Source organism: Apteryx rowi, unplaced genomic scaffold, assembly GCF_003343035.1.
Source record: "Apteryx rowi isolate R43461 unplaced genomic scaffold, aptRow1 scaffold_102, whole genome shotgun sequence".
Lineage (NCBI taxonomy): Eukaryota > Metazoa > Chordata > Aves > Apterygiformes > Apterygidae > Apteryx > Apteryx rowi.
This window is the reverse complement of record NW_020447220.1, coordinates 308,402-333,474: the sequence shown is the minus strand read 5'-3', so window position 1 is coordinate 333,474 and position 25,073 is coordinate 308,402. Positions and strand designations below refer to the sequence as shown.

The window sequence follows — 25,073 nt, the reverse complement described above, 5'->3', positions numbered from 1 at the left end:
GGGGAAGCAGCTGATTTACACCTTAAGAACCTTGGGCCTGAGCTTCCCCTTCTACATTATGCAGTTTCTTCCCAGTTCAGACTGTATTTCACTTTTCTCCAGTCCTTTTCTTTAGGTGTTGATGGTTCCTGTCACAGCTGACAGAGACCTGGCAGGAGAGCAAGAACACTAGGAACCGTCTCTGTCTGAGCTTCCTGAGAGCTACCAAGGAGGGCAGATGGGGAATGCCATGCATGGCTTGTTCCCCTTCCTGATTCTGGGAAGAAAAGGGGCATAGATTGGTGGCAAGTGGGAGGAGGCATACAGTTTTAGTGAAGTCTGGTTTTTTAATTTAAATATTAAAAAGAAGAAAGTAAGGAAACACATCTGAACTGCAGCAACTCTTCCCCACCACTGGTAGGTGCAGGGGTAGCTGCTAGTATTCCTTTCCCTAGTACCCATTTCTCAGGTTAGCACCTACTATTGTCCACAGATCTGAGGATTTCAACACTTATCCATGTGAAGGAGAGCACTGGATCACCTGAGACAGGCTGAAGACATCTACCTCACAACAGGCATACAAGACACCTTCTGGTCTTTGTAGCATAAGGGCTTTCTCCCCATTTTGGCTACGCCCAAAGTTAAGCTGCATACTCTGGTCAAAGTCCTGACCACATGGCAGGATGCCACCACGGGCCCTTAGAGATCCTGTCCTGGTAAGACAGCAGGCCATTTAGACTCATGAAATGCTTTTCATCATCTGATGAGGATCAGCAAAGCCTCACTGGGTGGATGCCTTGGGTGCCATGTCATGCAACAAGCAGTGCAATCCATGAGGAATGCTCCCCAGATATCCTACAGGATACTCCTGTCTGTGCCACAACCAGCTTTCTGGGCAGGTTCAAAGCATTTTGGCCAATCCCAGCTCCCGGCAGAAGGAAGGCTGTACTGCCATCCTCTTTGGCCCCTCTCTCCTTCTAACCTTTCCGTGTCTCTAGCACTCCCACAAAGTCTATATTGGTGGAGGTGGTGCAGAAGTTGTAAAATCTACTTTATTTCCTCTGCAGACTTAAAAATTATGCAGAAAACTCAATTTGCCATCACTTCCCATGGAATTTTGGAGCGGGACTGGATGGAAAATTGAAGCACATTCAGGTGTTTGTTCTTGACAAAATCCCTAACTGACTTTTCTGGGCCATCTTACAAGGAGTCAAATGCTGGTGGTGTTGGAGAAAGGGTTGTTTGGGAAGGGAAGATTCTCTAAAAAGACAGGTTTGGGAGCTAAAAAAAAAAGTTGTCTGTTTTTTCTCAGAAGAGATGAGAGCAGGAAAAAGGAATCACCAAATTGGATTGCTCAGACTAATGATCGACTACAACAGGAAGAGACACTGTTTGCTATGCTCCTTGAAGAGCCCATTTTGCTGGCCTCCAGTCCATTCCAGTTGAGGACAAAGAACAGCTAGAGATACAGATAGGCTATCCAGTAGACAATGTTGAAGAGTAGGAAGGCGGTGGGAAAGAACACGCGGGAGTAAGAGTCCAGGCGGGAGATGTGAATGCGGACCCTCCCCTCCCGCCACATCCCTGTCTGACAGTCCTCAATGCAGCAGAAGAATCTCTCACATTCCTTCCCTTCCAGGCATGGGGAGCCAGGGTCTTCATCCTCATCCTCCTCTACCTCTGGGGGCCAGTGCATGATATTGTTGATGTTGATGGTGGTGAAGGATGGCATCACCTGGACACCAGCAGATGGCTGTAACAAGGAGGGAGAAATGACTTATCACAGAATCACAGAATGGTTGGGGTTGGAAGGGACCTCTGGAGATCATCTAGTCCAACCCCCCTGCTCAAGCAGGGTCACCTAGAGCATGTTGCACAGGATCGCGTCCGGGCGGGTTTTGAATATCTCCAGAGAAGGAGACTCCACAACCTCTCTGGGCAACCTGTTCCAGTGCTCTGTCACCCTCACAGTGAAGAAGTTTTTCCTCATGTTCAGATGGAACTGTCTGTGTTTCAGTTTGTGCCCGTTGCCTCACGTCCTGTCACTGGGCACCACTGAAAAGAGTCTGGTCCCATCCTCTCGACACCCTCCCTTCAGATACTTGTACACATTGATAAGATCTCCTCTCAGCCTTCTCTTCTCTAGGCTAAACAGGCCCAGCTCTCTCAGTCTTTCCTCATAAGAGAGATGCTCCAGTCCCCTAATCATCTTTGCAGCCCTTCRCTGGACTTGCTCCAGCAGTGCCACATCCCTCTTGTACTGGGGAGCCCAGAACTGGACGCAGCACTCCAGATGKGGCCTCACCAGGGCTGAGTAGAGGGGGAGAATCACCTCCCTTGACCTGCTGGCAACACTCTTCCTSATGCACCCCAGGATGCCATTGGCCTTCTTGGCCACAAGGGCACATCGCTGGCTCATGCTTAACTTCATGTCCACCAGCGCTCCCAGGTCCTTCTCAGCAGAGCTGCTTTCCAGCAGGTCAACCCCCAACCTGTACTGGTGCCGGGGGTTATTTCTCCCTAGGTGCAGGACCCTGCACTTGCCTTTGTTGAACTTCATGAGGTTCCTCTCCGCCCAGCTCTCCAGCCTGTCCAGGTCTCTCTGAATGGCAGCACAGCCCTCTGGTGTATCGGCCGCTCCTCCCAGTTTTGTATCGCTGGCAAACTTGCTGAGGGTGCACTCTGTCCCTTCATCCAGGTCATTGATGAAGAAGTTGARCAAGACTGGACCCAGTACTGACCCCTGGGGGACACCGCTAGCTACAGGCCTCCAACTAGACTCTGCGCCGCTGATCACAACYCTCTGAACTCTGCCATTCAGCCAGTTCTCAATCCACCTCACTGTCCACTCATCTAACCCACACTTGCTGAGCTTGCCTATGTGGATATTATGGGAGACAGTGTCAAAAGCCTTGCTGAAGTCAAGGTAGACAACATCCACTGCTCTCCCCCTCATCTACCCAGCCAGTCATTCCATCATAGAAGGCTATCAGATTGGTTAAGCATGATTTCCCCTTGGTGAAGCCATGCTGACTACTCCTGATCACCTTCTTGTCCTCCACATGCTTGGAGATGGCCTCCAGGATGAGCTGCTCCATCACCTTTCCAGGGATGGAGGTGAGGCTGACTGGCCTGTAGTTTCCTGGGTCCTCCTTCTTGCCCCTTTTTGCCCTTATAGGGAAAAAAAAGGCAAGAAAAAGTGTTCTAGACACAAAAACTCATGCAACTAGCAATTAGGCAGTTCATAGCATGGGCACAACTCAATGGAGAGGGATGACTGATCATTCCCCATCTCTGCATCTTGTTTTAAATCACCACCTTGGCATATTGCAGGGACTGGCAGCTCCCTGCATGACAAGTTACCTCCCTGGCATCCTATGGCACAGCTTTAGACAGGAAGATCTAAATGGTCTGATTCCCCATCTCTGCTACTAATATTCAGTGCAGCAAACTGGGACTGTTTGGTTTCAGCTATGCTAGCCTCTTCCCTCATTCCTTTGAGCTCAGCTATCCCTGGAGACACAGCATGCAGCCCAGACATGTACTCTGGTTGCTGTCAGTTGCAGGAGGAAAGCTGGGACAAGGCTGTGACTCATAACCTCTTGCTCCAGGAGATGAGGCATATCATCAGTTTTATGGAAGAGCTCTCTCCACCCATGCTGGGAAATGAGGCTGACCAGGAAGAGATCTGGCTTTTTAGTTTTCAGTCTGGACCCAATTCAGAGCCCTGTTTCAGCTGATGTGTCAGGAGTACCTGCCATGAGCTTGAACAGATCTCAATGGCATAAATGCCACTTTGGGTTTACTAACCCCACACTCAGCAGGTCTTCTTATGGACGGACCACAAAAGACACTAGGTTTCTGGATCTCTGCTATCTAAGATGCCTCCATAGTCCATGTAGATCAAATCAGTACGGGTTGGAGAGCCTAATGTGGATTGACTCATCTTAAAGCAGATGTTTGCATCCCTAAACTGTACTGACCAGCTCTCCAGTGACTGTGAAAAGAGGCAGAGTGCCTGGCTCTGACAGGGACGCCCTTGTTGTAGGGCAGCCTCAGTGGCTTTTTCCAGTTGTGTCTCACCTTTCAGGTGCTCTGACCCAGCACAAAGCAGGGTGTGATGGCCTCAGGTACACAGGATTGGTGTGTTAAACAACTAAACAACTTCAGCAGTTTCCAGTGTAGGTGCAGGAGGGGTATTCCTAAATGGCTTGGGATTCTAACAGCATCCACCTTTTCTGGCCCCTTAGACCTACCAGCCTGGTTTTCCTGCTGTTGTGCTCCAGTGGTTTCTTGTTTCCCACCAGGTAGTTGAGCGTGGCATACTCCATGAGAGCTGCGAAGACGAAGATGAAGCACACAGAGACAAAGAGGTCCATGGCTGTGATATAGGAAACACGGGGAAGGTGCTTGCGGGAGATGGTGCTCAGGGTGGTCATTGTTAGCACAGTGGTGATACCTAAGAGGGAAAAGAGCTGGTTCAGGTAATGAAGAGTAGCACTTCTATCTTCTCCATGCTCTGGGTTGCCAAAACATCCACATTTTTCCTCTCCAAAGGGCCTGCCTGGACAGTCCGGGGGTGGGGGGGAGTGTCCCCCTCCACTGAAAGGAAGGTATGAGGGAGCAGAATGTAGGAAAAGGATCTGTGCAGTACTCTGGGGAGCAGGTGAACTCCACAAAGGGCAGCACAGCTGCCCCACAGCTTCTCGCTGGTACAGCAAAATGAAACATGTGGGCTCCCAGATGGGTCCATGAGCTGCAGCCTTAGAGCTAAAATGGTCTGTTCCTGAATCCTGTTGCCTTTCTGTATCTGGGTGCATGGCTGTCTGTGAGCGATTTGAAGCAAAAAAAATTATTTCCTGGTGCAACACATCAGGGAATTACTTTGTTGTTCCCAGGGCTGATGTTGAGATGTTTTTAATGGCTCAAAAAGTACCTATGGGAGAGAAATGGCTTTTGTCTGCTCCCTTTTTTTGCTCTACTCAGCCAGACTCTGGTCCTGCAGTGCCCTTTGACATGCTTCATGGAATAAGATCTGTTTGAAATCAGGTCATACAGGCCATCAATGTGGGCTGGTAAAGGAATGGGGAACTCAGCCCCTGTTTAAGGCTGCACACGAGGGACAGCTGCTTGGATGACAAGAGGAGAATCCAGTGGAAGGACATGCTAACATGGGCTATAACAGTGGACAGATGACTTTGGACAGTCAATGGATGAGTTAGAATTCAGTGAGTGATGTCCAGCTGAGCCAGCAACAAGTGTGACAATATTGCAGACATCATAGCACTGCTATTTCTGGCTGATGTGAACCATGGCCCAGAATGCAAAGGGCCCAGTTTGTGTCCTCCCTTTGTCTCTGAGCATTTGCTCCCAGGATGAATTTGGCCCAATGCAAAGCTCATTGAATGCGCAGAAATTGTAAGGAATTTCTTTTGACTTGAATGGGACTTGGAATAGCTTTTGAAACAGCAATAATGCTCATAGACCTGTTTCCAGAGATTAAGTATCAGGAGCCAACAAAGGTCAGCTCCAAGGGTTGGTATCATGATCTCATCCACTGCTTTTAGGATGTGGAGAATGAGCAGGAACTCTTCCTGCTCCTCTTTCTCTAGCACTAATCTAAATATGCCTGCATGTCACCCTCTCTTGTGCTTATCCCAATGGCCCTGGGTGGGAGCACAGAGAGAGATTTTCATGTTTTCCTACTGTATTCGCATTAGCAGCTGTGATGTGACTTCCTATATATTTGAAATGCTGATGGAATTGGCGGGGTTTATATCTCCCTAATGTAGCCTGATGGGCTTCAAATGTACTGGGGATCATTTGTATGAAGTACAATAGAGGCTGTCAAGAGAATACACTATTCTTGATATGCTGGGGTCCCTTCCCACAGAGAGAGCCCCTCTCCTGGGGGAACCTGCATGTGTTTTTTGAGGCAGCCACCACAGTGGTGTCAGCTGTGTAGAACATTTTGCCCTTTGCTGTTTATTCCTTTTCCAGTCATGAACTATGGCATACCCTTACCTCCATCGGAAATGACACTCAATTCCTCCTCCTGCTTTCTCTGGGGGCACCAAAGAAACTGATTTTGAGAGCAAGATGAGGAGAGATGGTTAGAACAGAGGAGCTTGGATTAGCCCTGCCTGATGCTGACAGCCCCTCGCCTCTCCCCTCCCTCCTGGCAGAGGCCTGCAGGCAGGGCTGGCAACACTACCTCCAATTAAGGAGGGCTGAGGCAGTGCTGGGAAGCAGAGCTTGCTGAAGAATAGATACAGCCAAAGTGTGTTAAAATTGGTGAAGAACTCTCTAGCTCCTATAAGAGCAAGATCTGATCAACATGAGCTTTATCCTGCTTTGAAGAGCCACTCCAAATTACTCAGCAGTAAGCAGGGCTGTTGCCACATCCTGGATTCCTGCTGTGGTGTGAGTGACAAAGAAAACCTGTACCTACCAGCCTTCCATCTTCTGCCAGTGCTTGGGACTCTGTGTTACAGCTGAGCAACTTTGATCATTGACCCAACAACCTTCATGTTGCTGGACCTACCCTGAGCCCTTGAGAAGTCATGAGGAAATGCAGAATACATACCTGTGGCAGGAGACCTTTGGACAGTATTGCAAAGCCATGGCATGCCCCTTCCCTCTCCCCTTCAGAGTGTGAGAATACCACATGGTCAGCCTGGAAGAGGCTGTCACAGGGGTCTCAGATCAAGATACATGAATCTTGTGCCAGCCTGAAATAGTCCAGTGATCCAGGTAAGCCCAGCCAGGGATTCAGCTGAGCTTGAGGAGAGTGTCACAAACAGGAAGATGGAGGAGTGCAATRTCTTCCAGAAAGCCGAGTAACATCAAAAAATGGTAAACTGCTTTAGGAGCTTTCATTCTTTAACATTGACAGCCTGCTACTCTTGCAGAGTTCAACAAGCACCAGACATGCAACAACCTGTCTCTTACCCAGAGATGTCCGGGCTGGTGTAGAATCTCTCTTGATCCAGAAGGAAACCCAGGAGAGAACAACGGTCAGGATGCAGGGAATATAGGTTTGAATGGCAAAATAACCCATACGTCTACTCAGGTCAAAAGAAACTGTCATCACCATGTACTCCCCTAGGAAAGAGCAACAGAGACATTGGAATAATAATATGTGGCTTCCTAGAAAACACAGGAATCAGTGAAGTTTGAGAACTGGAGTGTTTCTGTTGAGGTTTTCTTGTTTGAAGTGCCTGGCTGACTGGTTTTGTGGCTGGCTTTGTGATTGCCCAGCTGGTTAGCTTTGTGGACAGCTGTGTGGCTAACTGAATAGCCTTTGTGACTGGCTGGCACTGTGGCTGGCTTGCTGTTTTTGTAGCTGGCTGGCTTTGTGACTACCCTGCTGGATCGTTGACTTTGTGGTTGCTTGACTTGCTGGATTTGTGGCTAGTTTGTGGGCTGGCTTTGTGGTCGTCTAACTGGCTAGCTGGCTGGCTGCTTGGCTGGCTGTGTAACCTTCAGTCTGTGTTTATGTCAGCCTGGCTGTGTGCCTGGGCACATTGAAAAGCACGCGTCTGGAAAAGTTTCAGGGAAGAAGAACTCAAGATATCTCAAGAGAATATTTATCTTCAGATGATTGCTGTAGGGGTTCTTGTTCTATAGAAAGCTATTTAGCTGTAACAGGCTACATGGCCCACTGACTGGCTTGCCAACTAACTACCTGAGCTGCGACAAAGGTGTCCTTCAATAACTTTTCCTGTCTCTGGTTCTATCCCTGAAAAAGGCCATGTGGTGCTGCACATCCTCATTGCTCATTTGACAACTTACAGCTGAGGTTCTTCTTTTCAGAGGCTCATAGTGAGTGCTGAACAAAAGCAACCCAACAGCTCTAGAGTTAAGATGGAACTTGTAAGCAATTACTGAAATAAGAATGACAAACATCAGCCAGCCACTGTTGCAGCAAGAGGGGATCTGAGCTCCTTCTCCTCTCCCTCCTGAACCCTTTGATTAGGGACAGCTTAATTCGCAACAGCACTGTCCCTCCACAGTCCACAGATGTCAGCAGTTCTGACCTGCCCCGTACTCTGCTTTCCCTCATCCTTCATCTCCGACACCTCTACTCCCTCTAGCATAGGCCCTTTTTCTCAGTCTTAGGTTCTTCACATCAGGTCTGACTCCCCTTGGCTCTGTAATGTTGCGGCCTCCCTTCCCCACCATCATGGAGCTGCCTGATAACTCCTTTGTCTCCGATAAGGTATCCGACATGCTGGCATTTTCATGAGCTGGCTACTTTTGCCTCACCTGCCCCAGTCCTGAGGACTTCTGAGGTGTTCCTCAGCCCTGTGAAGTCGAATTGGTAAAGCCTCCAGGTGCGCTGGTCAGAGACCTCAATGGAATAGCGCCTCCAGCGATAGACAATCTCCTCACGCGGGTAGCCATCTGGGAAAAGAGGCAGGAACATCAGGGGAGAGAGTACATGATGTGCCTGTATCCCATCCCCTGCCCTGATTGCAACAGCTTTGGCATCTTACTGTAGATGCTTTATAAACACATCTGAAGCCTTCAGGTAGGTATTTTTGATGCCCTTTGGTTAGATTCCCTTAGGCATCCTCCCCATGCAATAGGAGTAGGGACCTAATCTCCCTTTGCGGGCAGCTTTTGAGCCCAAGGGATGGGAAAAGCAATGCCAGAAATAGAGCCTTTCTAACCACAGGGATAGTAGGAAGGAGACTTGGGTTTGTATAACAGGATTCCCCCAGCCTGAAGTCCTTATGGGTTTCAGCTCTCCTCTGCCCTTCTTTTCAGGATACTTCTTTTCTAGGCATTTTTTGCTGGGTATAGGACCAACCTGCTGTGAGGAGTGGAGTGCTGACAGCGGGGCAGTGAGGGGCCTTTGCCTCTCCTCATGGCTACCTTCCCTTCCTAGGAGTGGGTACTCCAGGAATGCAAAGCCACTGGTGTGGAGGTTAGCATGGTCATGGCTGCCCTGCAGATCTCTGTCCCCCTCACCCTGGGAGCTGATCAATGGAGAAGAAGGGGTGCATTCCCCATGGAGGAGACCTGGTTCCTGCAGAAGGGAGTGTGGCTTCTCTTGGCTCTGCTTTCTTGGCAAAGATACAAGCCCAGTGTGAAGCAGGGACCTCGACACCTACCAGAGAGCTCCTCAGGGGAGGGAAGGAGTGAGAGTTTGACAGCTAACTAAAACTGTGCTTCTAATTATTGAGCATGTATGGCATGTACTGTTAATTAGCAAAGAATGAGGGATGGCTGGAGACTAGCGGACATTATCTCCTCAGCATGCTACCTTCCTCCAAAGCACCTCCGAGCCACGTGAGCTGCATCTCTTCAGTGGCAGAGAAAGCAGGAGAGGCTGAACCAGCATGAAGATGACTAAATCAGTTTTCCAGCCAACACATGGGGTTGGGAATCTCTTGGTGCAGACAGGATCCCTGCTAAGTTACCTGTGGAGATGTGCCAGCATCAGCAGCCCTCTGTGCTGATGAGAACAGATAAACGGGGATGAAGATTGGAGATGTGAGTATCTCCCCTTCATGATGGCCTTGGGTACAGAAAGTAGGCCTGCCTCTGAGGCTGAGACCTTTCCCGGTCTGGAAAGCCAAACCAGCCCCTCAGAGAGCAGGAGACGGGGGAAGATGCTAAGCAGGACTGGTGCCAGCTGAAAGGATGCATTTGGGTTAGTAAGTCAGGGTGACAGAAAGTCAGTGAAATAATCACCTGCAACTGGCCATCCAAATTAAGGAGGAACTCAGATGCTGTGAATCTTGCCTTGAWTTCCTTCCGAGTCCAGGAGTAGGAGGATGCTCCAGGGCATGGTGGATATTGGCCCAAGAAGAGGGTCACAGAGATTAGGTGAAAATGCAGCTAAAAGGGAGGATGGTGTCCCTAGGGGAGCATTTTACTGCGCTGAGGTTTCACTACTTGCCTTCTAAAACTATTTTTAAGATATGGATACTCACAACTGGAAAAAACCAGAGGGCAGGAGTGAGTGTCCATTGGGAAATTCTGCAGCTGGAGCAGACATTCAGCCTCAATAGTCAGTCTGGGAAAGAGAGAAAGAGAGAGTGGGAGCCTCAGATTTTCTGCTGGTGAAAGTAGTTTGATTCCAACACCACAGTGTAACTAACAGAGGGATTTTCCCTTCCTTGAAAGAGAGAGACTAATTTGCTGAAGCTCAGTCTGTTTGCAAAAACATTTCAAAACAGCAGCAAAACAAAACGTACACTTGGATATTTTCAAAGTGAGGAAAAAGATCTAATTTTCACATTCAAAAGAACTTTTTGTTTAGTGAGCTTGTCATATTCATTTATGGGAATGGGAATTTATGGGGACAAAAGCCAAATGTTTATCAAAATGAAATAGCTGGACTGGCCAACACAAATATTTAAAGGATTTTGGTCTGGGAAACCATTTATACTTCTGACTTTTTTCTGGGTACAATTTGGAAAAATGCTTTGATTTTTCAGGAGCCTTCATCTCAGGAAGGGGAAGCCTGTTTTGCAACAAGTGGCAGATGTGTGGCAACATCAGCACTGTGAGACACCTACATCTCCACTACTCTGTCTCAGGGCATCTGGAAACCTCCTCTGCCTTGATCTGCTCCTCGTTCCCTCTTTTTAGCAGCCAGCTACAGTGCCTGCTGAACATACCTGAGCGTATAGAGAACTTTGCCATCATTCCAGATGCGGAGGAGTTGATTAGGAGTGGTTATCCAGTGGGAGTCAGCCCGCTTGGAGTTCCTGAAAAAGGTATCTGGGATCCAGATGCGGCTCACCATGTTGGTGTTCAGTGTGAGGGCCTTGAGGGTGCTGTTGAAACGAAGACGCCGGTCATACCATGTCTGAGCAAAGAAGATATCGATGGTGTATTCCTGTCAAAGATAAGAAAGAACATGTCTTTCTGAGAGGGATTCAGGCAAGGCAGAACCCTGTCTCCTGGCTTTGAGGCTACTGGTTTGAAGTTACAGCCAGAACATTTGCTTCTTAAGATTGGGAGCAGCTGTTGGTGACCACAGTCACCTTTCCTAGACTGTGGATCATCTCTAGCTCAGGGTCAGAACATCCACAGCGCATATAAGAAGAGCCGAGCACTGTGTGTTGGCTGGTGGACTGAGCTGTAGCCTGTTTGGCCTGACCCTTACCCAGAAAGCCAAGATGGTACGAACAAGGACTTGGGCTTCCTCTTGCCAGACAGATCAAGCTGAGCACACCTCTGGGCACAGGCATGAACGTTCAGCACGGCCACTGGCTGAATCCAATCCTAAATTCCTCCCTCACTTTCCTAATAGTTCAGCTACACCTTTCAAATACAGGCAAGGAAGGCTGCTTGCCAGCTTACCAGGGAAAGCAAGCAGACAACTCTTTCTATTACATGTTAGGATACAATCCAGCAGTGATCCATACATCTAATTTTTACAAATAGCAGTAGTAGTGTTGTGCATAAACCTGGTGAGAATCTATCCTTTTCATGCAAGGCTTAGACCATAAATGGACTGAATAGCCCAGGGCACAGTGTTATTCCTAGTATTTATATGGAAAACTGGGGCATTAAAGATTTCTGAGCAGATAACCCTTGCTGAAGATTAGAAAAGGAAACAAACCAGGGCAAGGCCTGCTATGGGCTCAACTCTTCTTGGTGCAGCCAGTTCAAACTTTGCTTGAGCCTTTTATAGTCAGAAAACAGAGTCTGCACCATAACAAAGACCTTTGATTTTGGTGAGAGACGGGGTGTCTTAGCTCACCCATAACTAGCACTTCTGGGAGGCTGCTCCCAGCTGGACTGGGCTGGCATTGGTCCACATCATTAGCCCACTGTTCTGCTTCTTGCTGCTACAGTGAGCCAATTTGTTCCTTACCCTTTTTCTCAGCCTGCCTGCAGACGTGCTAATTAATGCCATGCAGGAGCACGCCCAGCACTCAGTGGCTGTCTGAACCCAGACCCCCAAATTCAATTCCACCAGCTCATACCAAAGGCTGTCACCTGCTCCTGACAGCTCTTCCATGACTTCTGCTCCCTTTCACTCCTGTTAAACCCCCAAGACAATGGAGGCACTGCTTCCCTTTCTCTCCTATGGATAGAGATGAACAGTGTCCAACTTTGCCATCTCTCCCTCCTGCTCCCTCCTCCGTCTATTGAATTATGTCGGTGGAATTTTTATGACTGCAGCGTGTCCTCCCTCTGCTGCCCTCGCTGCTGGTTCAGAGCTGACTTCCTCAAACCATGCCGTTAAAATAGATGTGGCACTCTTAGAGCACTCCCTTGGACAGTGTGTCCTGCCTGGGGGAGGCAGAGTGGGGCAGCGCGCGACTCCCTTCTTCATTTTCCTTGCCCTCATTCCACTGTCAGCCAACTGGTGATGAAAGAGATTGGTACTGAAAACATCCCTTGCATAGGAATGAGATCATGAGAAAAGGGCGTTTGCTGACAGGCAGTCGATTCACTCTCTGAGCTGACTCCCTCCACCCTGGTCACACACAGGAATGAGCCAAAGTGACAGGGATGAGGTCCTAACATAGCACCAACTGGGGACAGATGCTACACTTCAGGCTAAAGCATGTTCAAAGTGAGGGCATCACCTCCACAGTTCATTTAAAACAGCCATGAGGAGGCACTAATCTCCCTTTTGAAGGCAGAGAGCTAGGATAACAGCAGCCTTCAAAGCCAGGTGCACAGCATGTCTGCTGCCCAGAAAGAGGAAGCTGGGAAAGCTCACTCCAGCATCCAAATGCTCTGGATTGCACTGGGTGCTGCTCGGAGATGGGGTGTGCGGGCAGTGGATGCATGACTCAGGTTGTGAAGCAGCAAGACAGAGCCCACAGGCAGGCAAAGAAGTGCTGGCACAGCAGGAGCAAGACAGGGTAGTGGGAACCCAAGAAAAGAATGGTGGTGGAAGGGTGACTTCCTTCTGCTTGAGGCCATTTTCTTTTCCTTGCAGGTGTCAAAGCCAGAATAACACAGACTTTGACCCCTCCTTCCCTCCCCCCCCAAAAAAAAACCCTTTGCAAAACCCAATTTGAGCTGCTGTGAGCCTACATTGCTCCTCCCCAGCAGCACCTCTGGCATAGAAGGAAGCAAGCGAAAATGCAGTGATAAATCCATGTTAGATGTCATCATCAGTTTCACCTCTTAATTGGGATAACCTGTGAGATCTCACTTCTGGCCTGGCAGCCCAGGTCAGATGCCCTGCTGTAAATTTCAGCATTCAGGTCTTGGATAACCAGTGCTAAAGTTTCTAGAGGGTTCAGGGTCAGATATCCCAGGTTAGCACTAGCTGTCAAGGCCAAAGTTTCAGAAGGGACCAGCATTAAAGAGCTCCTCTTGTGCCATTCATAGCCAACCTTTGGAAAGACTGCAGCACACAAGCCACTGAGCTCTTCTGAAAGTCTGAGTGGCTATTGTCCCTGTCCTGTGGTTTGATCTAATTTCAGTGGCTATTATAAGCACAGCTATTCATGGAGAAGAACTTATTAGCTGAGCTGAGTCCTTTCCCTCTAGATGGGAAACCCATTGGGAAATGTTGGTATTTACAAATGTATTTTCATTCAGAATTATCTGAAGCAAGATTTATACAGAAATGCTCTGGCCTTCAATCATTTCTCCAATAATTCTCTCTGGCTATTACTATTCACAATTCACTGCCTTCTCTGGATGGCCAGTCCTCTGACCCATTTGATACTGCACTGTTAAAATTCCTCCTTCTCCCAAGGGCAACAAAAGTAGTCTAGAGCAATGTTTTTTTCTTTCCACAGATCCTTCCTCAGAAATCTCACACTGCAAATCTTATTCCCTCAGCATTTCGGTGAGATCCATTCCTCCAGGCTGGACTGCTAGGCAACAACCTGCTCCTATCCCAGGGACCTCAGGCACAGCCACATCCACACTAGCACCAAGGAGAAAACCCTTTTTGCTGTGGACTTTTCACCTGAACCCAGGCTTTGGGTCCAAACTTGGACACATCCCAGTTTTTCATTGTTCCTGGAGACTTGAGCACCTGTTCCCATCTGGAGCTGAAATACCATTTGCATTGAAGTACCTTGCACGACTGCAACTCTGCATCAAACAGCTGCTGGCCAGTGCTCAGACCTTTCTCTGAACATTGATCAGAATATCACAGATTCATCCAACTTAGCTGTAGGCATCTGACTGAGCTGATTAAACTAGGAGGCACCTGACCGTGGGCAGGATGAGGAGGGGTAGGCATGCCAACATGAAGTAGTGCAAGTCATCTTCTGGAGATGCCTTACACTCTTACTGGCCTTAAAAAGAGTCTAGGCTGACCTAGGCGGAATATCTAAAGTTTTGCAGGAAGACTTCAGGCTGTAAGACTTATGGAAGCACTTTTTCTTGAATTCCTGCACCCCTAGTTTCTCTCTGCCACTGATTCATTCTCTAGCAACAGGAAGAGGCTTCTCTATACCTCAATATCCCCATGTGGAAAAAGGTTATTACAAAATACACCTCCAACATTACTGCACCATCTGCTGTGCAGCACATGGAGGCTGTTAACTTGTCTCTAAAAGCATGGGCTTTTTAGCTTTCTCAACAGAAGGAGCTAAAGAAATAAGAGGTGTCGCTCCAAGAGTTAGCTGTGCCATTTGGATCACATTTGGAGTAGCATGCACATGTTGACATGCAAACAATATTACACCAAACTTCAGTCATAAAATAACAAAGCAAACTACCAGTAAGGCAAATGCTGAAGACTGCCTACCCTACATACTCCTATGTGTATTTATCCGAAGCTAAGGCATGCCCTGCAGCATCTCTGTTGCTAACTGTGTGGGCTCAGATCCAACTCAGCCTTTCAGCGTGTCCCCAACGGTCCTTGGTCACCCTGATCATCTGGCACTGCTCCACGTCACTGATCAGTCCTCGTTTTTCTCATATCAACAGCATAGACACTGGTGGAAACTTGTTTCCAGAAAATGGTAGAATTTCAAAACAATTAATGAAACACAATCTGTCTCGTGAAAGAGCGTTTGGGGAAATACAGGGATGTGGAGTTGACAGGAATATTTCATCTTGGAAGAAAAAATAAGAAAACCCAGCAAAAAACATTTTAATCCACTTCCAAACCCTTCCATTTTTTAAAAAAAAAATTGTTTAAATGAAAAGCTCTGGAATTTTGTTGGGAAAATTTGTTTCAAAGGAAAACCCCCAAATTTTCATTACAAAAGAAAAATAAAAAAGGATTCAGAAATCAGCCTGCCCCCAGCACAGGACAAGTGGGAGCTGGCCACTGTTGTCATTGTGGGACACCAAGCAGTGCCACCCCAACCCCTGCTCCTGGCATCATCCCAGCCCCAACTGCTCTACCCTAACCTTCATGGCCCTGGAGCACCCGACTGCTTCCCATCCCAAACACGGACCTTAAGTCTAGACTCCAGATCCTACGCTGATGCCCTGAGACAGCAAGGACTTCCAGCCTAGCCTTGTTTAGCTCCTTCCTGTGCCTTCTCTCTCACTGCTGTGCATGTGTGCGGTCATGCACGCACATGTGGGGAATCAGCCAGTATTTCCAGTTGTGTTTGGCCCCAGGAACTCTACTCCGGGTTAAGCTCCAGCCTGCGTTCAGAGTTGATATGGGTTAGGGCCACCCAATTGCAGACTAATGGCTTAAACTTGCTGGGTCAGCATGACACAACCTGAAACCAATAGCGTGTGTTTTCAGGTTACCTTGTACACCAAATGCATGCAGCTCCGCAGTGCTAGATCCTTGTGATGTGTAATTTGTAAATGGCTCCAAGCAAGTTCATGTGTGCAATTCAGCTGACTCTCCTCAAGAGCGAGTTTAATGGGGCGCTGAGGAATCAGCACTCCATGGTCCCTCTCTATTCATCAACAAGATCTTTTCTCAATTTTCTTTAAGAGCTCAGCTTTCTGACAAATGCCGCAGAGAGAGAAGCAAGGCTGCAAGATCAAGAGGTCTTCCTAAATTAGGTTAAAAATTAAGGATCTCAGGATGTGTTTTTCAACTTCTCATGGAAAAAATCCTAAATAACAGCTGGGACGAGAGATTAATACCTCTGCCAGGCTCATTCTAGGTTTTATTGTTTCGATATTTTTCTTTATTCATGGAGCCCCCTTCCCTTTGCACCTCCAAGCGAGGTCCCTCACAGTGGTACAATTAAACAGGCTGCTTTCCTGGGAAGGGTGGCTAGCATTTTAGGTGGGATGATGTGAATCTGATGGGTCCATGCTATTGCTTAACCACAGAGCTGAATAAAACAAGTATTATGGGCAAACCCTTCAGGGTGGTGCAATTCACGAAAATCAGTGGTGGTGGGGTTATCAGAGAAGCCTCAGGAGCAGTGTATTTCTTTCAAGGCCTGGCTGGGTGTCCCTGTGCAGCTCACGACAAGTCAGGAAGCCTCTCCTCCAGTCTCCCCCTTTTTCTGCAAAACAGGGTTCAGCCCAAGCATTCCCCCTTCCGGCAGCACCGCGCTAAGCAATTTACTGCCCCTGCACCCTGCGCAGGAGAGGGCTTCCCCTCAGCAGACATCACACACTTTCTTCCAAGCCTGCAAACAGATCTGACAAATCCTGGGCCCGGGCAGCTCCAAGGAGCTGGCTCCGTGGCCCAAGGCAGATGCTCAGTAACAGCAAAATGTCTAGAGGCACTCTCTGCACTCTGATAAGTAAATAAAATAACCTTGTTTTAAAATAATCTTCAAACCTGATTTACAACTTACTGTCCCCACAGTTTGTGGGCAGGAACATGCTTCTGGTATGACATGTGCAAGCTCTCTTAAAAGGCAGCAAGCAGGGAGGATGTCTACTAACTGTGTAAGCTATTGCCCGACACCAACTACTTTAATGAGTGGTGGGCAGTGTTAGGCTTCTCTCTGTTCTGCCACTGACCCACTGGTAATGTGAGACGCCTTGCTCATGGATGCCTGCCCCCATTCCCTGTTCTGGGCCAGGTGCTATTTCTTACTGCACGGTTGGACAGTGCCGAGCCCCGATCTCAGCTGGGGTGCGCTGGGACGGAAGGAATGAGCCTTCTGGTTAACAAAACTGTACAAAACGCAGAGTGAATGGAGAGTGAGTTTTATCTCCCCAACACAAAGAGCAAAAGAAAGAGAATATAAGTTTCCATTATGCTCCTGAGGTCCTCTTCTCCCCAAATTGGACCCCAGGGAGCTTTCTGCTTGTGATGCTGGAGTGACGAGGGGAGCTTGGGAGGACAAAAGGAGCAGAGCTGTGATGATCTGTGTTTTCAAGGTGACACACTGAACTTCCCATCTGTTTCACTTCTGCAGCAACACTGACAGCACTGTCCTTGTCTGAATGCCTTTCGCCTCTGCTCAGGGAATCTCAGTAGAAACAGCGTTCTTTTTATAATACAAAATTCCCTGTTAAAAATCATCGCTCTTGCCAGGAGCCTTCAAACAGGACATGCTGTACATGCTACTCTGTCAACTGCAAACCCCCAGTCATGGCTTGCTCACCCTCAAAGTCTCTGTAAGTGGGAACTGGACAGGGGGCTTTAAAAACTAAGTGGTGGCTTCTGAGATCTCTACCTGCATGTTCCCCCACACCTCTGCTCATGCCTGCTCTCATACATGTGCAACCAGGGACATCTTCCCCAGTCACAGCTGGATACAGAGAGACATACACTTCCAGGGACAGCCATTCCCCAGTGCAAGTCCCTGTCCCATTGAAGCTTCCYTCACACAGAACTGGCAACGAAGGTAAGAATGAACCGCAGAGGTACAAACTCAGAAATGGGTAGCTGGAGTTCTGGCATCCTCCAGGACCCCAGCTACAGACCATCCAGGTACTGGGAAGATTAACTGCTTTGAAGTTACAGAGTGCTTTGAGCATGTTCGAATGTCAGCTGCTTTTTCTCCAACACTGGCTCCCTGCTAACCAGGAAAAGCTGGCTTTTATGCCCATGCCATCCAACAACCCCAGACTATTTCTCTCCTCCAAATCCTTCCTTTTGAGCTGTTCCCTTGTAGCACCACTTCCTATTCTTCAGTGATGTTATTGCCTCATGTGAAACCCCAAGACAGCTCACAATTTCCATGGTGTCTGTTCCTCTTTTCATGGGAATGTAGCCTGGCACACGGAGTCTGTCACTGTGAGCCCCAGGGGCATGTGACCTAGACGTGTGTGTTTTAGCATCTGATTAACAGTTATTACCCAAAGGATCAAGGAAAGTCCTTGAATCGAGACATGACATCAGCCAGACTCTGGTTTATAGAAATACAGTCTGTCTGCACTCTCCCTGACGAGGTTATTATTGAAAAGGCAGAAGAATGGACACAGGGCGCTATGCGCAGATGGGGCAGCATAATTAAGGGGGAAGACACTAAATACTTCAGCAAAGTATTATGCAGAGCAGCACAGGGAAGGAGCTGCTGTCTTTTAGTCTGTTTTTTCACCACCCCTAGGACAGGACATGCAATGGGTGGAAAGTCATGTGTAAGCACCTTCCAATGCAAGCAAGGATGCAGCTCAGTTACCGTGATCTCTAGGAACTGCCTGGGCTGCTTGCAAAGCCAAGCCACATGTGTCAGAAGTCTTGTTTGCATGTCAAGCCTTACTGCTGAATGCTTAAAAGCTCCCCAAGGTGCTGGGCTTGAAGCAACTCTGTGAAGGAAGGCAAAGGGGGTAGGGGGAGAGAAGAGGTGAGGACCGAGGCACATCAGATAACTGGAAGAGAATACTTAGCACTTCGGGCAAGTGTTCTTGTTTCTTTGCCCTTTAAGCTGAGGGGTGTTTGACAAGACAAAAAGAAATCTCCTTTGAAAGGGCTGGAAGAGGTACCGAACAGCCTCACTGCATGCAGTTACCTCCCCAAGGTAAGATGAGAAGCTGATATTCTTTTAATTACACCTCACATTCCTATGCACCCACTGGGATTAAAATGAAACACCAGGGTGGGCAGTCTGAGACCACACAGGACTGAGGGAGCAACTGCTGCAGCTCACCTGTAGAAGGCGAGGGTAGACGGGAGGGCCCCATGGGTCCCTCGAGGTGTCCAGTCCTAAATGCTCTCGGAGAAGGGCGGATCAGGGATAGTCAGTTTGTCCCCAAGGAGACATCTCTGAGGATAGCACTGCCTGGGAACATGATCTGTTCCTCCAGCTCTGACCTGCTGCTTGCTCCAAATCTCTGCCTCCCCTCTGAGCTCTGTAAGAATTTGCTGTCTGGGGGCTGCTGGGTTCCCCTAATGCTGATTGCAGGCTCCTGCTCAGACTCACCACCTTCTTCTAGGAAGCAGAGACAGGAAGGAAAGCAGTATCCCACTTTGGTGGCACTGAGATTACAGGGAAATGGCCCTCAGGTGAAGGGAAGGATGGCAGGATATTCCTCCAAATGCCCATAAATGCCCTGAGTGTCTGGGTCCTTCAGCATGTGGCTATATGGTTTCAAAGCAGTAGAGCAAGCACCCTACTGGGCTTAGGGCTCACTAGCTGGGCATTTCTCCCCCTCTCCAATCTGGCACCTGATACAGAAGGGACCTTCAGTTTGGCAGCACCGCTGGGTTTGTCAGACCCCAGCAGAGCCTACCTCTGCTCCAGATGGAGGCAAAGTCAGCTGCCCCTCTGAGATTTAGGGTCTGATTCTCATTTACACCCAGTCCCTTTGCACTATTTGGGGGTGCTTGCAGAGGTAAAGTATCCCGCTGTACACCTTGTGGAGGTCTTAGTGCCTTCCCTTCCTGCTCAGGGACTGAACAGTCTGACTCTGCTGCCCAATTCTCTTTGCTGTTATTTCATCCTCCCAGGCCTTCTTAGTTTTCTCCTCTTTTCCCTTTCTCCCCACTCTACTTTCCCTTCCTCCTGCTCTCCATAACCCTCTCCACACTCCCTTGGGTCTGTTAAGTCACCACTCTGCTTCTCTGCCTCAGCAAGAAATGCATTACTACCTTTCACATACCCCCACACAAACAAATGGTTTCAACCCTAACGGCCCTATTCAAGCACCTCATCATTTCCCACCCACCTTCCTACCCTCTCATGGGACTTCACTTTGTTTAGTTAGGCTGTAGGCTCTTCAGGGCAGGGACTGCCTGTCTGTAGGGACCTGTGACCTTGTCTACTGATCTCAGCTGGATGCCAGGTGTCATGCAAAGAGAACAAAGTCCCTCCCAATCCAGTCTTACTGAGAGAAAAATTGCTATAGAAGCTGTGTTTTGAGGTCAAGTCAGGAAGGAAAGAGTGGCAGACAACTGGAGCCATAAGAGCTTTTCTTCCTGCACAGATTAGGCACCGAAGCACCCTTCCAGAGCAGGAACTACATGGCATGGCACAGCAGTGTGCAAAACCAGAGGGGGCCAAAACCACGTCAGGCCATGTCTCTCTGTCTCAGCAGACTCTGACAGTGACCAGTCACAGAAACTTAGGGATAGAGCACAAGGAGCAGGAAATGCACTATGGCCTTCTCCTAATTATGCCCTCCTCTGTGAGAACCTCTCCCCTCTAATGAGCATCGAGCGCCGCGCTGCGCCAAGGAGGTTAACYGCAGGCTGCGGGGGGCTGATGGACCTCCTATGGCTGCCGCACAGAGGGAGCCGTGACAATACAATGTCACGAGGAAACCAGCCTCAGGTGGGCTGTGTGATTCAGCTCTCCAAGAACCAGTGAGACAGGATGATACCTAAGATACAGGCCCACCTCCTGAGCCCTTATGTTACACTGTCCTCCTCTCACAAAAACAGGTCTGAGAAGGCACAGCGCACCTGTACTACCCATGTCCCTGGGATGCTGGGATTGCACGAAAACCCCTGCACTGCCCAGAAAGAAAGCCAGTGTTTCCCTGTATAAATCCCTTTCTAACCCTCACTCTCAAGGAAAAAAGCAAATTAAAAAAATGTGAGAAGGTTCTGCTTTTGCAAAGGGGGAGGGTTTTTTGCCCTCTGCAGAAATCCTCACTCCTGACACTGTTCTCCCCTGGCCCAAGATGAAGAGGAAAGTGACCGGGAGCATACTGTGCTCCACTGACTCTTTCAAGGAAATCTGTTTCATGTTGTTTCTCGTGATCCCTTGCTGTGCTTGCCAGCTTTCTCTTCCTGCCCTGCCAGTTTCTCAGTTTAGCTCCTTCTCACTACTTTACTTTGTTTTTTCTTTCTCAGTCCTTCTTTTCATGCCACCATAAAACCACAGTCCAGCCCTAATGAGATTTCAAGGGAGCAATAGGCTGAGGAAAGCATCAGGGAGAAAGGAATCAGGCCACAGAAAAGGGACAGCATCTAAGCAGACCTCACTGCTGCGAACTGGACTGAAGTTTGCAGCCAGCTCTGCAGGAAGCTGAATGCAAAGCTCATGGGCAAACAGCCGTGAGTGGTGGAAAGGGAGATTGGGGTCATGCAATGGTTCACTCCTTGCAGTGCAAACTGAGGGCCTGACATTCCCATTCCCAGTACTCCTTCCAGCTCCCACCCTATCTGCAGAGATCCTTCCTCCCCAAGCCTCTTTGCAAGATTTATCTTGCAAATCCCTCTGGCAAGCTCTGTAGAGCAGTTGCACTGCAGTTCAGGGCTCTCAGATCACCCTGGGCTTATTGGCTCCTTYCCAAAAAGGGGTTCACATATGCCCTGCCACATGCTAGAGCAAAGCTTCAGTCTGTGCGAGGAATAACAAAAAGTAACTGGATCCTCATCTAAGTTTCTGAATCACCACTATGTGGCTCAGTCTGGCAGTGAGTAGTGCCCCAGTAAACATGCTGCTGCCAGCCCCATCACCATCGTGGGTCTTTGCTACAGCACATGGAGCCGGGGGCTATCCTGCCTTCACATGAGGTGCAGATTCAAGACACAAACTAAGGCTGCTGCCTCTAGACAGGTCTGTCAATCCACCACTGCCAGACCATGGAAAGAAATTATCATCTTAAACATTATGGTTGCCTTTGCCTTCAACTCCTCTTTCTAAGGAGCAAATGAAGAGAAGACCACACAGTTACAGTCTTAGCCCTCCTACCTCCCTGTGGTGGCAAGAACAACAAACCTAACTCCCATGAATATTTTCCATTTCTCTGCCCAATGTCTCCATGGAACATCTTGTCTCCTTGTCCTTGCTACACTACTAAGAAAACTTCGGTGTCTCCATGGAGGAGTGTGAAAGACCATTCAGAGGACACAGGTCTAGCATGGGAAGTATACACGGATACATGGGCAAAGATAGGGGAGAAGAGAGGTGAATTAGGGGAGGAAGCATCAGAAACAAGGCTTACACCATTTGCAAAGTCCCTGCTCTGACCTTCCCTGCTCCCCATCCACATGGAGATGGGGTGTTCCCCCACCCACACTCCTAAGTGTTTTGATTCACACATCCCATGTGCTTCTGCCTGGGGGTGAATCATTATCACAGCATCTTCAATTCCCCCGCTGAGCAAAGCCGATCAGACAAACAGTTAAAGCCGTTTCCAGCTACGTGCAGGCTAGAGAACCACCAAGGAAACCGTCACAGCAAAGCCCTCTGGTCACAAAGTTGGGCGAGTGAGGCTTATACCAGGCTCCATGTCTATCAGCTCCAAGTCCCCAGGTGCTGTCAGTACATGCAGAGCCCAACACTTGCCCCCCACCCATACCCCACCCCCATTGGACTAGCCGCCCGCCTGCAGTGCCCCATGCAGCCAGCACTGTTGCTCTGGGGTCTCGAGGAGCTGTCTCCTGGGGCATCGGTGGGGCTGGTCTAAGTGGTGTTGGTGGGAAATGGCTGCAGCGGCAGAAAATCTGCAGCAGGAAAGGCTGGGCTGCTGCAGACCAGTGGGAGGCACCATGCCAGGCCACTGTGAAGACCTGCTTGCCCACCCCACCTGCTGACCCTAAAACATGTCTCCGACAAGCACAGAGGACACCAAGAAGAAGATGCAGGAGCACCAAGGAGAGGGAAAGCTGAGCATCCTCGGCCCTGCCCTTTGGGCTGCGCAGAGGCGCAGACAGGCAGTTTCACTGCACTACTGCTGCTTGTGTTGCAGGTGATTAAATACCAGTTTAGAGCCTTGTCCACTCCAGTGGGTGGCCCTGCGGCACACGAGTGCTGCAGCGCCCAGTGAGGCGAGCAGCCCCACTCTGACGGGGAGGAAATCCCACTTCCCGCCCAGCAGCCGGCTACCAAGTGGCTCATCACCTTCACCACTCCACGCGGCCAGAAGAGGACTTGGCCAGAGACCTGCGCCTGTTTCCATTCACTCCTTTCAACTGGGACTGAAAATAACCCTTCCTTTGCACAGAGATGGGCTAAAATACTCTGAATATTCGGCCTATAAGATCAAGGCATAAAGAGGTCCTTGATGTGAATTGCCTCTGGTCATCCACGACTGCTGAATGCTGAAAAATGGTCTCTGTTTCATCAGACATTTAGAGCAGCTTTTCAGAGGAGATGACAGGACTGCTTCATTTGGGAGTGTGAGAAATGGAACCCATTTCCACTTAAAAAAAATGAGCTTTTGTTGAAAATAAACTAAAAATGTTACAACCTAAAATTAATTACCTCAACTTCATTGTTTCATTCAGAAAATTTTTTCCTCAATAACAAAATAGTGTTTTACCATTATCTAGTTGACTCATTTCATTTTGATTTTTATATACAAATGCTCATTTTGACGCTATAGTTATAGGACAGCATTTACCACCATATGAAAATCAAATAAAAACAATTTGATGCTACTAAAATTAAATGTTTTGATTGCCCATAAAGCCCTTTTCTCCCAGAAATGCTTTATAGCTGATCTCAGAACTTTGGCTGTTTGTCCCAAGTGGGAAGAGAGAGTGAGAACCTCCCTCCCCAAGGATCCTGGCCATCTGCCCTCCCTGGACTGGAAACCCTCATCTCTGACCAGCTCTTTGACTTTTCCCTCATACACCTTAAATATCCTGAACTCTCCTGTGCAGAGATCTAAAGCCTTCAGTTCAGATAAATCAGCTCTGCCTTAAAAATAATTCAGCCCTTCAAGTGACAACTATTGGTGCAGCTCAGAGCCTATATCTTTCAAATTTGACACAATAGTGCTTTCCCTTTGACTTGGAAGAATCAATTTAACAAGGTTGAGAGCACAGATTAGTACCAGAATCAAACACACGCTTCCTGACCTGTCCACAAATACACGTCTCTGCGCTACAAAGCAAGAGGCATTCGGGTAACCTAAGAGCAGCTCCATTAGCTAATGCGTTTGCGAGAAAAACGGCTGCATCGGCGCTTTGCTYGGCAACACGCAGTGGTGCACGGCTGCCCTGAGCCTGAGCCCCCGCGCACGTCCGCAACAAGCGCTATGGGCAAAGGTGCCTTCCCACCTCCACCTCTGTGCCTGGGCATCACGACAAAGCTTCTCTTAATGCCCTAAAAGAGGTTGCCAGGACAGGGGATATCACTCCAGCCTGCTTCCCCAGGTCTGAGTGTGGGTGCACAGGAAAGCTGTCCCTACGGTCCAGTAAGATGCAGAAACCCAGGGGTTGGCAGAGGCACCTGGGAAGGGAGACCCAGATGCAGCTGCTGTGGTAATGAGCTAGGTTAGGAAGATTTTCCCTGGGTAACAGCGGGGAATTATGAGTTACAGCGCCTGCAGAAAGCATCTGTCCGCAACTGCCTGCAAGGGTTGAGAGTAATCGCAAATCCACAGAAAGACCGGCTGAGGAAATGGGAGTTTTGTCTGAAGACTGGCATGAAATGAATGCAGATTTGAGACGTTCCTGCCAGCAGAAGGCTGGAAATAGTGTCCGTGAAGGAATTTACAAGAGCCACCTCCTTAATTATGAATGTTGACTTTTCCCGTATTGCCTGTGGTCCAGAGGCCCTGCTGGAGCTGTGGGTTAGGTGAAGGCACCTGTTTGCCAGCACTGATATTGCAGCAGCAAGTTTAAGAAACCTGAGTGAATCCAGCCACATGCCCCATTCACTGTCTGGCAGGGGAGCACAGATATTAATTAACTTTGGGGCTTTGCCCTCCAGAAGTACCTCTGAAGAAAAGCACTTTTCCCCCCCAGGAGGCAGCTGTCCAGATTTTCATATTTTATTTAGCGCCAATTTTAGAGGTAAAACCCCAGCTTTCTGTTCATCTTTGCTGACAACAGACTCCTGTTTTCTGCACAGTAAACAGCCTATAAATAAAATACCAACACGGATGTCACACAAAAAATATCTGGAGGGGATTAGTATATG

General features: G+C 48.7%; 1 protein-coding gene across 1 annotated transcript in view; it reads right to left on the bottom strand.

Moving 5' to 3' along the window:
• Positions 1–1,186: 1,186 nt before the first annotated feature.
• LOC112965718 (gamma-aminobutyric acid receptor subunit gamma-4) overlaps positions 1,187–25,073 on the bottom strand; it is a gene marked incomplete at its 5' end in the record, with an annotated part of 32,580 nt that continues 8,693 nt past the window's right edge. Inside the window, 6 exons of the mRNA XM_026064981.1 lie at positions 1,187–1,732; positions 4,236–4,438; positions 6,931–7,083; positions 8,248–8,385; positions 9,924–10,006; positions 10,614–10,834. Of these exons, the coding sequence (XP_025920766.1) occupies positions 1,439–1,732; positions 4,236–4,438; positions 6,931–7,083; positions 8,248–8,385; positions 9,924–10,006; positions 10,614–10,834 (1,092 nt within the window). The remainder of the gene's footprint in view (positions 1,733–4,235; positions 4,439–6,930; positions 7,084–8,247; positions 8,386–9,923; positions 10,007–10,613; positions 10,835–25,073) is intronic.